This window comes from Equus quagga, chromosome 2, assembly GCF_021613505.1.
Source record: "Equus quagga isolate Etosha38 chromosome 2, UCLA_HA_Equagga_1.0, whole genome shotgun sequence".
NCBI lineage: Eukaryota > Metazoa > Chordata > Mammalia > Perissodactyla > Equidae > Equus > Equus quagga.
This window is the reverse complement of record NC_060268.1, coordinates 174,499,550-174,514,196: the sequence shown is the minus strand read 5'-3', so window position 1 is coordinate 174,514,196 and position 14,647 is coordinate 174,499,550. Positions and strand designations below refer to the sequence as shown.

Below are 14,647 nucleotides of genomic sequence, written 5' to 3'. Positions count from 1 at the left end.
TGACTGTAGGTCTTTGTCAACTCTAGTCTAAGATGTTCTCACTTGTAAGAAGAGCTTGTAAAATCATCATAAGAATTGTCTCATAAATTTCACTTCCCAGTTTCAGAGATTTCGTGACATGAACACTGTGGGTGTTCACACGACCAGAGCTGCACCCAGGATGTACAGAAGTTCACTTGTGACTACTAAACAAGGAGGGCTCTGTGCTGCAGGACGAGCTTTTAGGTTGCAAATTTGTGCCGCTAAACTTCTGGCTCCCGTTTTTGAGGCAGACCTCGCCCCCTAGTGGAAAGGGGTGGACTCTGGATTACAACGGTTAACCCATAGGATACCCCATTAAGGCTCCATTTACATCACATTCTAGGAAGTTTGGTTTTAAAAATAAAATCAGGGGCTGGCCCAGTGGCACAGTGGTGAAGTGCGCACGTTCCGCTTTGGCGGCCTGGGGTTCACTGTTTGGATCCCGGGTGTGGACATGGCACCACTTGGCAAGCCATGCTGTGGCAGGCGTCCCACATATAAAGTAGAGGAAGATGAGCATGGATATTAGCTCAGGGCCAGTCTTCCTCAGCAAAAAGAGGAGGATTGGCAGCAGATGTTAGCTCAAAGCTAATCTTCCTAAAATAAACAAATTGAAAAAAATAAAATCAGCCACAGTGGTGAAACAGAGTCAGCTTTGTTGTTGTCGTTGGATTTTTTTGCACTGGGCAAGGAAGATAATGGAGTGTGTGGGGTCCAGAGGGGAACCCTGTCGTGGAACCGTTTTCAGATTGGAGTCATTTCTGGGTGTGATGGCCACCTCCTGCCTCAGAACCCTGCAGAGCCTGTCCAAGCGCAGATTCCTAGGTGTCTCTCAGATTAGCCTCTTGAAGCTGGGGCCCAGGGGCCTGCATTTGCTTCTGCTCCCGGGTGATGCTGGTGACACCCAGTCGAAGAGCCGGAGCTGGAGACAAGTCTGCTTTCAGTGGTCTGAATGTCACCTGGGTATCATTTCCCACAGATCCTCCGCCTGCAAGGTTTCCGCCCATCCGTCATGGCACATTTATGTGCCGCCTCCTCAGTGAGACCCCCCTCAGCCCATCCCAACGCCCCCTTTGGAATCAAATGCAATTTCACATGTGACAAGCCCCCTGCACGGCATGGCCCAGTGGTGCCACAGATGCTTAGCCACAGTTCTGTCGAGCGTACAGTAGGTGTTCAATATATATTTGAATTAAGCGCCCTAAAACATTTCACCTCTTCTCAGGCGGCCAAGGAGGAGATGGCACATGTGAGCCCTGTGGCCAAGCCTGAGCTGGCCCCTGGCTCTGCCTCTCTGAGGCCCTTTTGATATGTGAAAGCCTTGCTTGTTGGGCCTCAGCCTCCACTCTGACCAGACACGGAAAACACACCTACCTCATGGAGGGGTGGAAGAATTCAGTGGGAGAGTGAGAGTCAAGTGTGTAAAGAGTCAGAGATGCTTAGTAAGCATCTTCTGACCAGAACTGTCACTCCCGCTCGCTGGCCCTCAGTTTCCCCCACTGTACATGAGGAGGTGGAAATGAGGTCAAGGGCCCCTCTCCCTGACACCCCAAGTCCTTCTGCCTCTTGTGCCTTCCTGCTGCTGGTTTGAGAGGCAGGGATGCAGCCCAACCCTTCAGGCCCTCATCCCACCCTCTTTGGGGTTGCCGTCCTCCTATATCCCTGGCTTTTGGACCCTTCACAGCTTTACTGTTCACCTTAGGGAGATGTTTTTGGCATTGCTGCTTTGCAAGTTTCTCCCAGTCTTGCAGACTCCTGGAGCATATTGCAAATAGCTAAGCTAGGAAAGTTGCTTCGCTTAGAAAGTGGGCAATCCTTCCTCTTTCAGCAAGGCTTCCAACCAGCCTCTTCTCTCTCGGGCATCTACAGACTTGCTCTCCAAAAGTCTTTAGTTCTTGTCTTCCTTGTTATCCCACAGGATTGTGGTAGAGTGCCACGAGGCTGCTCCTTCTCCAGAGCCAGTAACGTCAAGCCCTCGCATGTCTGCACGGGGCTGTCACAGGCAGTGGGGCCTGCAGGGCTCACAGCCCCGAGAGGGAGGCAGAGGGGCTGGTTTATGCCCTTTTTATAGACAAGGGAGCAACCTTCGCAGAGGGTAAGCGACAAGTGACTTTTCTGACTTCGCACAGCTGGTTGGTTTGGAGGTGAGGCAAATACGTCATCCCCTTCTTGCCCAAAGACAGCGCTCCACTATGGAAGCAACCATCCTGTTTAATTTTTGAGAAAAATAAAATCTAGTTCTAAGGAAGCATGCACTGCATAATCCCATTTTGAACAGGAAGAAAACTATAAGTGCACTTAAAAATAATTTCAGAAGGTCGCCTGCCAAACTTCTGAGGGACGGGAGTCCCAGAGGATTTTATTTTCTTCTCTGTATTTCCTCATTTTTCTTCCACAAGGCTGTATTATTTTATAGAACTAACATTTTGCTTTTTTAAAAATGAAACTATCGTGCTTATTTGAAAATAAACTATCGCTCCCAATGAAAACACAGATGGCTCTCTTAAACATGATGTTGAGCAAAGGAAGGCAGGCATGAAAGAGTACACGCTGAATGATTCTGTTTATTAAATATTCAAACTAAATGGCTAAACTAATTAATGGTGATGGAAGTCGGGATGGTGTTTACCCTTTGGAGGTAGTGACCGAGACGGCGTCCAAGGTGGGGCGTCTGGGGTGCTGACCGTGCCTTTTCTGTTTTTGATCTGGGTGTTAGTTACATGGGTATGTTCACTCCAGAGTACCTCACTGGGCTACGCTGTAGGTTTTTTGCATTGATTTTGATTTTTTTAAAATACTGCATTAAAGTTCTATTTATCTGGATTACTGAGTATTTTGACCCAAAATGAGTGCCTTATGTGCCAAGACTAACCCTAGTCTCGGCCCTGCATGGATGGGAGGAATTACTGAGGCTGCGTTTGCCAACAATCTACCCCACTGGACCCCATCTGCCAACTCATCAAAGCCCTTTATACCAGGGACCAGCCCGGAAAGCATAAACTACTCTAAAGATTCTACTCAGAGAACCGAAGAAAGAACAGGGGAGAAGGAGGCAACCCAGAGACTGGCGGCAACAGGAAGCCCTCCCCACCCTGGGGCTGGAGGGACACGGGCATGAGGTAGTGTCACCAGCACCAGAAGCGGGCCCGTTTGATGGGCGCTGGCAGGAGGCTGAGTGAGCTGGAGCCATGAAGGAGCACAGATGCTGCTGGAAAATGCCTTCCATGCTAAGAGGGTGAGAACGCTCCTGCTTCTCCCGCTCTCTTGTCCACCGCTGCCCAGTGGCTGGACCTGGCCAGAATCTGCTGTGGAAGATGGGTGGGTGGGGAGGCGCCTGAGAACAGACCCAACACCCCTTCCTTTGCTCCAGTTCTTCCACTGTATCGCCCTCACATGTTCCCACCAGGCTTTCTCCCTCCCAGGTCACTTTGCACAGGGCATCAGTCCTCTGCTGGGAAGATTGATGCTCCACCACTTTTCCAGTCACACTGGATAACACGCTGTGGTGGACACACCCTAAGGTGACCCCTTGTATAATCCTCTCCCCTTGAGTGGGGGCAGAAGGTGCGACTTACTTCTAGCCCAGAGAATATGGCCTAGGTGATGGGATGTCACTCCCATGGTTACCTTACCTTATAAAAGATTCTGTCTTAGCCGACTAGAGTGAGAGAGACTCTCCTGCTGGCCTTAAGGACCGACAGCCATGTTTTGAACTTTCTATAGAGGGAGCCATGTGGCAAGGAAGTAACTGCAGGGGGCCTCTAGGACCTGGGCAGCCTTCTCCCAACAGCTAGTAAGCAGCCAGGGCCCTCAGTCACACAGCTGCAAGAAAATGAACCTGCCAACAACCTCATGAGCTTGGACAGGGGTTCTCCCCAGTCATGTTTTCAGATGAGAACACAGTCCAGCCGCCACTGGATTATAGACCTGTGAGACCCTGAGCAGGGGGACCCGGCATAGTTACCTGTATTCCTGACTCACCACAACTGGGAAATAATAAATACGCGTTGTCCTAAGCCACTAAATTTGTGGTACATTGTTACACTGCAATAGAAAACTAATCCACAAAGTGGGAAGAAAGACTCTCTTACCTTACTTTTTTCCAAACCATAGAGTTCCATTTAAAAAGGTGGGATGGTAAATAAGATAAGTTACTTTATACCTTAGAATTGCTTGCTTCCTTTCCTATCTCTTGTTCTGGTTGAACCAAAAGTTCCAGGGACAATGGCCAGGTGTGTTGTTCTGTGCAGCAGTCAGAGATGCAACATGTAAAGGGGAGCACTTGATGCTCCTAGATGGAGATGGAGTATGTTGTTACTGCTGGTGCTCCTGTAGGAGAGCTCCCAAGGGTGTGAAAAGTTAGGGCTGGGCTCAGGGGACTTTGGGGTCAATGATGGTAAATGGACTCAAGGTTCTGGTACTTTCCAACCGCAAATGATACAAATGTGGGTGCCATGGTCTGACTGTGTCCCCTCAGAATTCATATGTTGAATCCTGACTCCCAAAGGTGATGGCATTAGGAGGTGGGGCCTTTGGGACGTGATTAGGTCATGAGGGTGGAGCTTTCACAAATGGGATTAGTGCCCTTATAAAAGCGGCCCCAGACAGCTCCCTTTGCTCTTCTCCCAAATGAGGACACAGGAGAAGATAGCTGTCTATAAACCAGGAAGCGGGCCCTCACCAGACACCACCTTGATCTTGGACTTCCAGCCTCCAGAACTGTAAGTAATAAATTTCTGTTGTTTATAAGCCACTCAGTCTGTGGTGTTTTTTCACAGCAGCCCGAACAGACTAAGCCAGTGGGCAAAAGTTCGAATGAGACCATTGCTAATTAGGAAAGTCAGCTGAATACTTGAGTAGTCCCTTCAATGTCATTTTATTTTCTTTTATGCAGATCGGTGGAAGAAAAAAAAATCCCATAGATTCTTCTGGAAACTGTCAAGATATTGGGAAGATGAATGAAAAACTTGCATAGATTGGGATGCCCACAGTTTGGACTTTCAAGACCTAAAAGATGGAACAAAACAAAGCAAGTGGGACTTTCAGGATAAATACATTTGCTCTCTGGAAGGCGGAAAAGGAAGGGCTAACAGCTGTGGAAGGCAGACGTTCTCGACCCTAGCTGCATGTTAGAATCACCCGGGGAAGGCCTTTAAAACAAACTTTAAAAAATTTAAGTATAACTTAAATACAATAAGAGCACAAATATTCAGGGTACAGCTTGATGAATTTTCACAAGTAAGCGCTCCTCTGTGACCGTCATGCCGATCACGATAAAGAACATTTCAGGCACCTCAGAAATCCGCTTCATGTTCCCTCCCAGTCAATATCCTGGCCTCCCCTGCCCCCACCTCCACAAAGGAAATCGCTATTCTGATTTCTAACATCACAGAGAATAATTTGGGGAGCTTTAATAAATACCGATACCTGGGCCCCACCATGGAATATCTAGTTCTCGTGGTCTGGGTGGCGCTCAGGCCTGGGGACTTTGCAAAGAGCCAGGTGATGCTGATGTGCAGGCAGGACTGAGAATTACTCACTGGTTTAAGGCCAAGTCCCATTTCTTGCAGGGCAGCAAGGGAGGCCCCCAAATGTCCTTTAATTCACAGCCCGGAGTTCCTCCCAGGACTACAGACAGGCTCTCTGGCAATTTTTGCTGGGTACCCAATCCGCCTGGATGCTGGTGCAGCCCACTGAGGCAGATGGGCCAGGCTGTGGATTTCAGTGGATGTGACAGGTGATGTCCAGTCGACAGTGGAGGTGGAGTGGGCAAATACACGCCACCAAACCTCCCCTCCTCCAAAAAAAGTCCCTTTGACCTTTATAAAATGGTCTGGTGTGACTCAAATCACACTGTCTTGCAGATTTGATCTGCAGACAAATCAGCAGATTTGGGTCACAGCTTTCAGTATCCCCAGCTTTTTGTTCTGGGAGGTTTCTCTTTAGCATTATTTAGAGGTCTGATAATCCTTAAGAAACTGAGCAAGTTTCCCTCGTAGATCACTGGAGATGTAAAACCAGTGATCCTTAAAAAGGGATGGAGGGAGAGAAAGGGCAAAAAGGAAAATGGAAGAGACAAACACTCACGTGGCTTTTGCAGGATGGCTTGACCAACCCAAACTTCTGCATGATCTGGCCTGTCCTGAACTCCTGCCACTTGCCGTCCACCAGGGCCTGGGCTCTGATCTCGTACTTCACCAAGCGTTCTGCTCTCAGGCTAACAGGGCCGTGCTCGCTGACCAAGGAGGAGAATTCCACGTCGGTGTGCCTCATTCTCTGCAAGGAGGGTGACCCACCTTAGCTGGAACTGAAACTGGGGTGACCCAGAGTTAGCGCAACCTGGTTTCTGGCACATCAACCCTCCTGTATAACGTATGCAGAGAGAAGGGAAGCATTGCCCTGTGGCCCCATTTCCTGAGTGCCTCTGCTGCTGAGTCAGTTGGCATTTGAGACTTCACCATGAGCAAACCACTGGCTGACAGACTGGGGTTTGGCCAAACCAGGAAAACGCCATTAAGACAAGCTGTATTGAACTGGAAGGTTTTCACTATCACTTTGCCAGAATTTAAAAACCAACATAGCATTCATATGAGCATTTCGACTGTTGTTGTTACATAATTCATCTCTTCTATCCAGTGGAATCCATTGTGTGGGGAAATGCCTGAGTCCCTGAAGACCAAGAACTGGCCAAGGAAGAGACGTGACTTGCTCAAGGGCGCATGAAGAGGTAGCGGCAAAGCTGGGACTAAAACTCAGGTTTCTTCATTCATTTATCCATTCACGATACAGACATACCTCCCTGTGTTCCAGGTACTGTGACTGGCAGTGATAGTAAAAACATGAATCACATATGGTTTCCCAAGGCGCTTGAAGTCTTACAGTCTTATAAGCGGATCCTAAGGGGAATGGACTGGTCCCTCATCATAGTTGTCACCGTCATCATCATCATCATCATCATCATGCAGTGCTCTATGTGTCAGGCCCTGTTCCAAGCCCTTTGTACAAATTAACACATGAATACTTCCAACAAGCCAGTGAGGTAGGTACTCTTACCTTCCCCATCTTAAAGGTCAGGAAACTGGAAATGGGGACGTTCGCAGGCTTGCCAAGGTCATAGTGCTCAGCAGGCAGTTTGACTTCAACTTTCTGCTCTTAAACACAGCACTCTCCTGCCTCTCCTAAAAGTCCAGCAGGAGCATCGAGGCGAAGCCATCCACCCTCCTGACTTCTCTGCGGTCTGTCCGCCACCTGCTTTGCCACTCTAAACAAGCCCATCCCTCTCCCCTTGCGGGCTCGACCTGTTACCTCCACAGAGGAATGGCCATCGGTAAAGCATCACCCATTCATGTAGGAACTGAGGAGGAATCGAGTCCCAGATGTGGAGTCAGAGTCTAGAATTGGACGCCAGCTTTGCCAGTGGAGGCCAGATGACCATGAAGACACTCAATTTCGAGATCCTCATCTAAGTGGGCTAACAAGAGCACCCTCCCAAGGTTGTTGCAAAAATCACATGACATCACCTCTACGAGGTGGATTCACGCCAGGCTTCCAACACATTTCGTATTAATTATTAACTAATGAAGAATCAATTATTTTTAATTTAGTATGAACTGATGCTGAATCTAAAAGACTGTCAGAGACACATCTTTCCTGTGCTCTGTCCTTCTTACCTGCATGTAAAAGCTATAAGAGGTAGTGTCATGTTTGGTTCCCTTTATCTCAAAGAAGAATCCGTATATGGCAATCATTTTTGAAAAAGTTGTATACTCCTAAATTGGGAAAGATAAACAACACAGTGACAGGGCAAAAATCTTCGGTACTCAAAGGCAATACAAATTCCAGCCACAACAACAAAAGTGATGAATTTGACAACAAATTTAAAACACAGCAGCGATTTTAGTCTAGTAAGCATAGGAAAAGTCAAATCGCAGTGACCTCAATCCTATGGGTAGCACTCAGTGACGATATTATCTGCTCTGCGTGTCCTTTTGGGGGAAGAAGAATGAGTTAACCATGTTCTTGGATGACCTGTGGTCTGCAGACTTTTGAAACAAAACATTTTGCCCCAATTTAATGGACCTAATAGACACTCCATCCTCATGATATTGCAAGGCGTCCTGGCCTCTGTGGGGTGTAGTCTGTCCACTTAGGTGGGTCTCTGCAAGCAAGAGGGCAGACCCAGCCCCCCAGGTTTGACCTAGAGGGGAGTCTCTGATGAGAGATTCAGGGCCCTGAATCCCTGAACACGAATTCCTTTGAGATCATTACTGTGGCTTTGAAGAAGTCGAAGGAGAGCAGTGATTTCTTGGAGAATTGTGCCTATCACAGGAAACCCAAGACAAAGCGCAGCCGCCAATCCTGGATGCTCCCCTAGTGACTCAGCACCCAGATGCCTTGTGGCTGAGCTCCCAGACTCACTGCTGCTTTAATTTCGGGACCCATCAAAATAGTTTCTCAGAGGGCTGGCCTGGTGGCATAGTGGTTAAGTTCACACACTCTGCTTCGGTGGCCTGGGATTCATGGGTTTGGATCCCAGGCACAGACCTAACACCACTCATCAAGCCAGCTGTGGCAATGGCCCACATAAAACAGGGGAAGATTGGAACAGATGTTAGCTCAGTGACAATCTTCCTCAAGTGAAAAGAGGAAGATTGGCAACAGATGTTAGCTCAGGGCCAATCTTCCTCACCAAAAAAAAAAAAAAAAAGTCTCCCAGAATAGGTTCACCCTCGTAACCTTAAACATGAGCTTGGAGTGGAATCTCTCATCAAGTAGTTGGCAACTGCCAATGTTTTCGGGGAAGAGGATGACCAACTCATCCCAGCTAGCCAGGCCTTTCCTGGTTTTAGAGTGGAAAGTCCTCCATCTCAGAAAAACTTCTCTATCCCTGGAAAACAGAGACAGTTGGTCATCCCCTGAGGGGAAATTTTGGACGTGTACATCAGGTGAATGAATGGCCTGGCCCAGGCCCCTGTCTCGTGAATTTTATTTCCTAGGGGGTGGTGAGCATGCAGAAGAGACACTACGATTTCCTCTTCTGTCCTGGCCTTCCTACCAGAGGTAAGAAGTGATGGTACTGAGGTCCTTAACCAAGCATGGGGGGCACAGTTCTTCCCCTTGCTCGGGCCCAGGGGTCAGTACCTGGCTGAAGAACAGCCCGAATCTCACAGCCTGGGCGGTCAGATCTTTCACGTGGGCCATGTCGCCCCCACTCTCCAGCTGAAAGGGAAACACACAGCTCACTGGCAGCCTGATCCTCAAGGGGAGCGCCTCTTGTCATCTTCACGTCCGTTCATGGACCCCCACAACCTACGCCGTGCTCAAAAGAGATCCCACATGTCTCTGGATCCCACATTAATCCAGTCGACAGTATTTATGGAAAACCTACTATGTGCCGGGTACCATGCTCAATGCTTTCAGAAGATGTAGAGGTTAAGACAAAGAAAAATGCCCGAGTGGTCTTTCTGGGGAAATAAAATGTGTACTTAAGTAGCCCAATCACGAGGCTGTGAACGATTGTGGCTGTAAAGTCAAGAGCAAGGATGGTCCCGCGTGGCAGACTCCACGATACTGGCAGCAGGGGGGTGAAGGAAGGAGGTGGGCAGGCTCAGAAAGACATGAAGAGGGCAGTGGGGGACTTCCTGAGGTGTCCAGCCCCAGAGATTGTCCTCTCCCTCTGTCACCCCTCCCCAGCTCTGCTCTGTTAGGGCACAGTTCTGAGTTACGTCCCAGAGAAGCATGGTTCCACGGAGTCGTCACTACCGTGCAGTGGGCGCTGAGCACTGTGGCTTGCACATTACAATAGGGATTTGTTGAGCTGAATTGAATTTTAACTAGTGACTCATAAATCTTCAGAACTCAAACACTGCCCTATTTCATCTCTGAAAATGCAAGATTGGAAACACATAAGAAGTACAGCAGTTTGCACAGACGATTCACAAAGGGGGAAACGCCACATGGAACAATACTCATATTTACTAGTAATAAAGGAAATGCATATTTAAAAGTGGGATGCCATTGTTCACTTCTCAATTAACTAAAGTGATCTGAAATGAAATGCCCTACGTTGCTGAGCACGTGCAAAGCAAGGCACGCTCGTTTATTACTGGCGGAGGAGTAGTTTGGTCCTCAATTTGTTAATATGTATCAAGAACAAAAAGGCACATCCCTTTTTGGGCCAATATTTTCCACTCTTGAGAATCTCCTATAATAATTCTAAATATAGTAGAATAAACCATTATGTGCAAATATGTTCAGCATACGGTCCTTTGCAGTAGTTAATTAGAAACACCGTCAACTGTGTACAACAGAGGAATGGTAAAGCAGCATTGTTTGCAAAATATTCTTTTGGTGGAAGAGTTTGCAGCCATTAAAAATGGTGATAGGAAGCACGTTTAATTAAGTGTATTTTGAAACCAGACCGAAAGGTAATAAAATGCAGTGAGATGTCGGCAGTGGTTGTCTTTGGTGATGGGTCTGAGGGTACGTCTTTTCTTTCTTTTAATTTCTCTGCATTTTGGAAATGTTCAATAATAGGCACAGGTTACATTTGTGTCTGTCAGGGGACTCGGTTTGGAGGGCGGTGTGGCAGGGCTCCTTGACCCCGTCTAACTCCCCGGGTCACCAGTGCGATGCTCTAAGCTCCTCGGTTCTAAGGCTGGGCCTCTTCCCTCCCGGCTCCAGGCTTGGCTTTCCGCCCCCTTCCCCTGGCAGAGGATCCAGATGCATCTCGACCTCAAAGGCCCAGAGGTTTCAAATGCAAAACATGTCTCCAGAAAAAGCGAAGTCAGACAGGCAATAAATTTTGAGAATTTTTTTCTTGCTGGGCCGGCGACTCACCGCGTGGTAATGGTTGGCTATAACCCGGACCAGCCAGGACTCGGGGAAGAAGTTCATGTGCCTTAACTCCTCCAGATCTTTGCCTTGGGAGAAATACAAAGGGAACGTTTCACAGTTTTATTCACAAAAGTTTCATTTACCGAGAGAAAAAGGAGAAAGTCAGGAGCTGAGAATTGGAGGGCCTTCCCAGGGGCCCGGGGGTCACTAGGTGTGTGGAACCCAAATGGGACATTACAGAGCACCCCCCAAGGCGTTCACAGGCCCCTGGCCGCAATCCTGCTCGAGAAGGGAGGCTTGAGGTCCGATAATCAGTGTCTACGGAGTGTCTAGAAGCAACTTGTACAAAACTACCAGGGCCCGATCAACCATCCTGGATTTTAGAGCTATTCATTCTATCTGGATAACTGGAAATGGCTTTGAAAAATGTTCTTTCAGAGGCAAGATCTCCCTGGGCAGCCTCCTGGGCTGCCCAAAACACACTCCTCAATAGTTCCCTCCTCTTTCCAAGTCACAGCTGCCTTCCCCCGGCCCAGGACATCAGGCTGAGGGAGCTCAAGCCCAGAGCACACATCCAGAGTTTTCTCCCAAACTGCTGAAGAGGGGACCTAGAGGAATGAATGCCACTCTAAGAGGCAGGGCACGTGGTTAGACGGCAATAATGCAGTGCTTGGCAGCTGTGTACTCTTTCACATTCAATAAGTCCCTTCCATCCATCATCATAGTTTACGGAAGCTCTGGTTATCCCCATTTTACAGACAAGGAAACTGAGACCAGGCAGTTACATGACGTTCCCAAACCCACACAGCTTGGAAGTCGCAATACCAGATCTCAGCTGATTCCTTTGGAAGCATCTGGTGGAACTTCCCTGGGGGGTAGCGGGGACTGAGGCGTGGGGTAGAGCCCCACCAGCCTTCCCATGGATGCACTCACACGGGCTGGGCTTACCTTTGGTGATGCCGTGCAGACGCAGGCAAAGGAAGAGGGGTATCAGGCTCTGTCCTGTATCCCGATCCAGAAAGGAAGACTTCCTGGGGCAGCTTAGCAGAGGCAAAAAGAGGAATAAAAGGCTTCAGAAAACTCCTTTCTGGAATGAGCTGGGGCTAGTGAAAGCCGCGTCAAAGAGACTAGCGGTTTCACTAGCCAGGGGTAGACTGTGCGTGGTTCTCTCTGGATGGGTGAGGGGTGCGGAAGCAGAGGGCAGCTGAGATAACCTTTGTGAAGGCTGACCCGGAGATTACGACGAGACAAATGGTTATAGCCCCTTGCCATCTACCGCTGAGCCGTGCACATAATAGTTGCCCCCAAAATACTTATTAAATGACTGATAGGAATCCATGTTTTTTACAGGGGATTTCAGGGGAAATTTTCTCCCTTGAGGCTCACAAACTCCCTGTGGGACAGACAGGGAGGGAAAGTATCATTGGCTCCATTTTACAGATGGAAAAACAATGGCTCAGCCAGGACTTGAACCTGAGACTTCTGATTCTTCCTCGACACATGCTGCCCTGTGAATAAGTGGCCAATTTAGGCACTTCAAAAGCACTTTCTGGTAGAATTAAAAAGAAAAAAATGTCGGATGAGCGGGTAACTAGTTTTAGCAGCTGGTTTCACACTCAGTTGTGTGACCGTCAGTGTCAATGCTAAACTCCAGTTAATTTCCACATGCGGCTGAAGGTCAGGGCTGGGTTAAGAAGATCAATTCCCCTCCAGAAGACACGTACACGCAGACACACACCCACCACTCTTGTTTTGAAACAACTTGCTTCATAAAATGGCCACTTTTCACAACGGGGGATAATTTTTCCAAGTCCCTTTGGAAAGACAAAGTCATTCCCTCAAGGCAGATCCCGTATGAGAGCTGCCAAGGGCACTTTTAGATGATTTTTCCATGAATCAAGAGTGATGTCCAAATCACAGCCCGTCCCAGCCCGAATGAACGCACCGTTGGCCCCGTGTCCTGCCTCTGCTGGAGGTGCCCGCCAACCTGCCTGGGGACCATTCGTTTTTATAAGATCTGGGAATTCCTGGGACTCTCCAACTCCTGTCCATGTCAGGTTAGGTTTAGGGGCACCAAGGCGTTGGCGGAGGGGAGAGGGGCACAAAGATGAATGAGTTGATTCAATTCAATGATGATTAGAATCCACTGGGTGCCTGTCTCTGGGGTGGACAGCTCAGGTATAAATAAAGGAGGCCTGGCACTTTCAGGAGTGCAGGGCTATTGATCCTAGAACCAGCCCTCCATAACCCAGGGCGGGTGGAGCTGGGCTGGTATGGGCCGTGCCAATGTCCTGAGACCATGGGTATCTTAGCTGGATGAATAACACTCCCTTGCCTCCTTCCCTGCCTCTCTGTCACCATTTAACAGAGGAACGAGCTGGTGGCATCATGGCCAGGTCCAAGGAGGGAAGAAGGGGCCCAGCTGGTGCAGTCTCCCGAGCCTAGCCGAGCGCTCTGGGGAGTAAGCCTGTGTCCATGGCAAGGGCTCCCACAGCCTGGGGATGCCCCTGAGAAGTGAGCGCTTGCTAGAGCTGAGGTTAAACACAGATTCAGTCCAGAAGGGAAAGGAGAGTCTAGAGGTCAGCATTGCCCCTCCAACTCAGAAGCCCCCAGGCAGCAACTCTGCAGCTTTGTGGGAAGGCTGCTGGGAGAGTAGGAGGGAACCAAGGTCCCTGATTCTCCCGGTGACAGACACTCGGACCTCATGCACCATCAGCCAGAACCTCTCCAGACAGATCTCCTCTCACAGAGGAAGAGCTTTGTTGAGATTGGTGATGGGACCTTAAGACCCCTTTGGGCCACAGGGAAGTGGCATTGATGCTTACCCTGGTGGCTGACTTGGGGAGGTCATGGGTCAGCTGATTTATTGCCCAATCATGCTTCAGTTCCCTGAGCTTGGGTCCTGGAGTCAGACAGACCAGGTGCCAGTCCTGGGCCAGCTGGTCATCAGTCATGGGACCGAGCCTCCCTGAGCTTCAATCTCCTTCTCTGACAACAGCCACACGTGCCTCCCTGGGTAGTTGGTGTTTGTGAGGTGCTTGGCACAGCTGTTGGTTCCCAGTGAGTCCTCAGGACCTCATGATTACCACCATTGTCCCTTCATCCCACAGAATGTGACCTGAACTCAAGCTGGTTAAGGGTGTGGAATTGTTCTTGGTGGCATTCATCACCACTGCCACGCTCTACATTGCCCAAGCCATGGACCACCTCAAAGGAAGAAAACAGTGGCCTGAGCCACTGATTTTCTAAAATCTCAAAGGGTCTGAGGGGTGCGATTCAACTCCTTAGACCAATCAGTCTAACCCTGCCCTTGAGCCCAGCGAGGTCCATGAGTGCAGAGCCGGGAATCTACCCAGGCCTCCGGCGTCCAGCCCGGCACGTGTTACATCTCACCGGGTGCCTCTCAACTGTCTGTGTGTGAAGCCATGTGCTACTCTCTGGCTCAATGATGAGTGCACTTATGTGACGTCATATAAAGTGGGAGGAGGCTGGCTGCAAAGTCTGGGGTCCTCTTTGCAGGGCTATGTTGGCGGAATCAAAAGCTGGCATAGCTTCCCCTGGAGCTGAGCTCGGTCTGTGCAAAGACCTCTTTGGGTTTAGCACTGACTTTTCTGGGACAAACTTCAGGTCGTAGTCTTTGCCTCCTAAAGTTCATCAAGAAACACTTTGGGGGCGACCCCTTTAGAGAGGACAGTTCACAGGCCCTTGATACTGAAAGACACACCCAGGTTGGCTCTGGGTCCTGCTCTCAAGGACCCGGAGACAAATCTCCCACAGACCTCCTGAAAGG

At 49.2% G+C, this 14,647-nt stretch overlaps 1 protein-coding gene across 2 annotated transcripts in view; it reads right to left on the bottom strand.

Annotated features, from left to right (window-relative positions):
• Positions 1-4,905: 4,905 nt before the first annotated feature.
• The window catches only part of BTBD16 (BTB domain containing 16), a 45,759-nt gene continuing 36,017 nt past the window's right edge, over positions 4,906-14,647 (bottom strand). For both annotated transcript variants that reach the window (XM_046654638.1, XM_046654639.1), the window contains exons 11-16: positions 11,806-11,897; positions 10,861-10,943; positions 9,163-9,240; positions 7,692-7,790; positions 6,109-6,297; positions 4,906-5,028 (exon numbers count right to left, since the gene is read on the bottom strand). In XM_046654638.1, the coding sequence (XP_046510594.1) occupies positions 4,960-5,028; positions 6,109-6,297; positions 7,692-7,790; positions 9,163-9,240; positions 10,861-10,943; positions 11,806-11,897 (610 nt within the window). In that variant the 3' untranslated portion in view covers positions 4,906-4,959. The remainder of the gene's footprint in view (positions 5,029-6,108; positions 6,298-7,691; positions 7,791-9,162; positions 9,241-10,860; positions 10,944-11,805; positions 11,898-14,647) is intronic.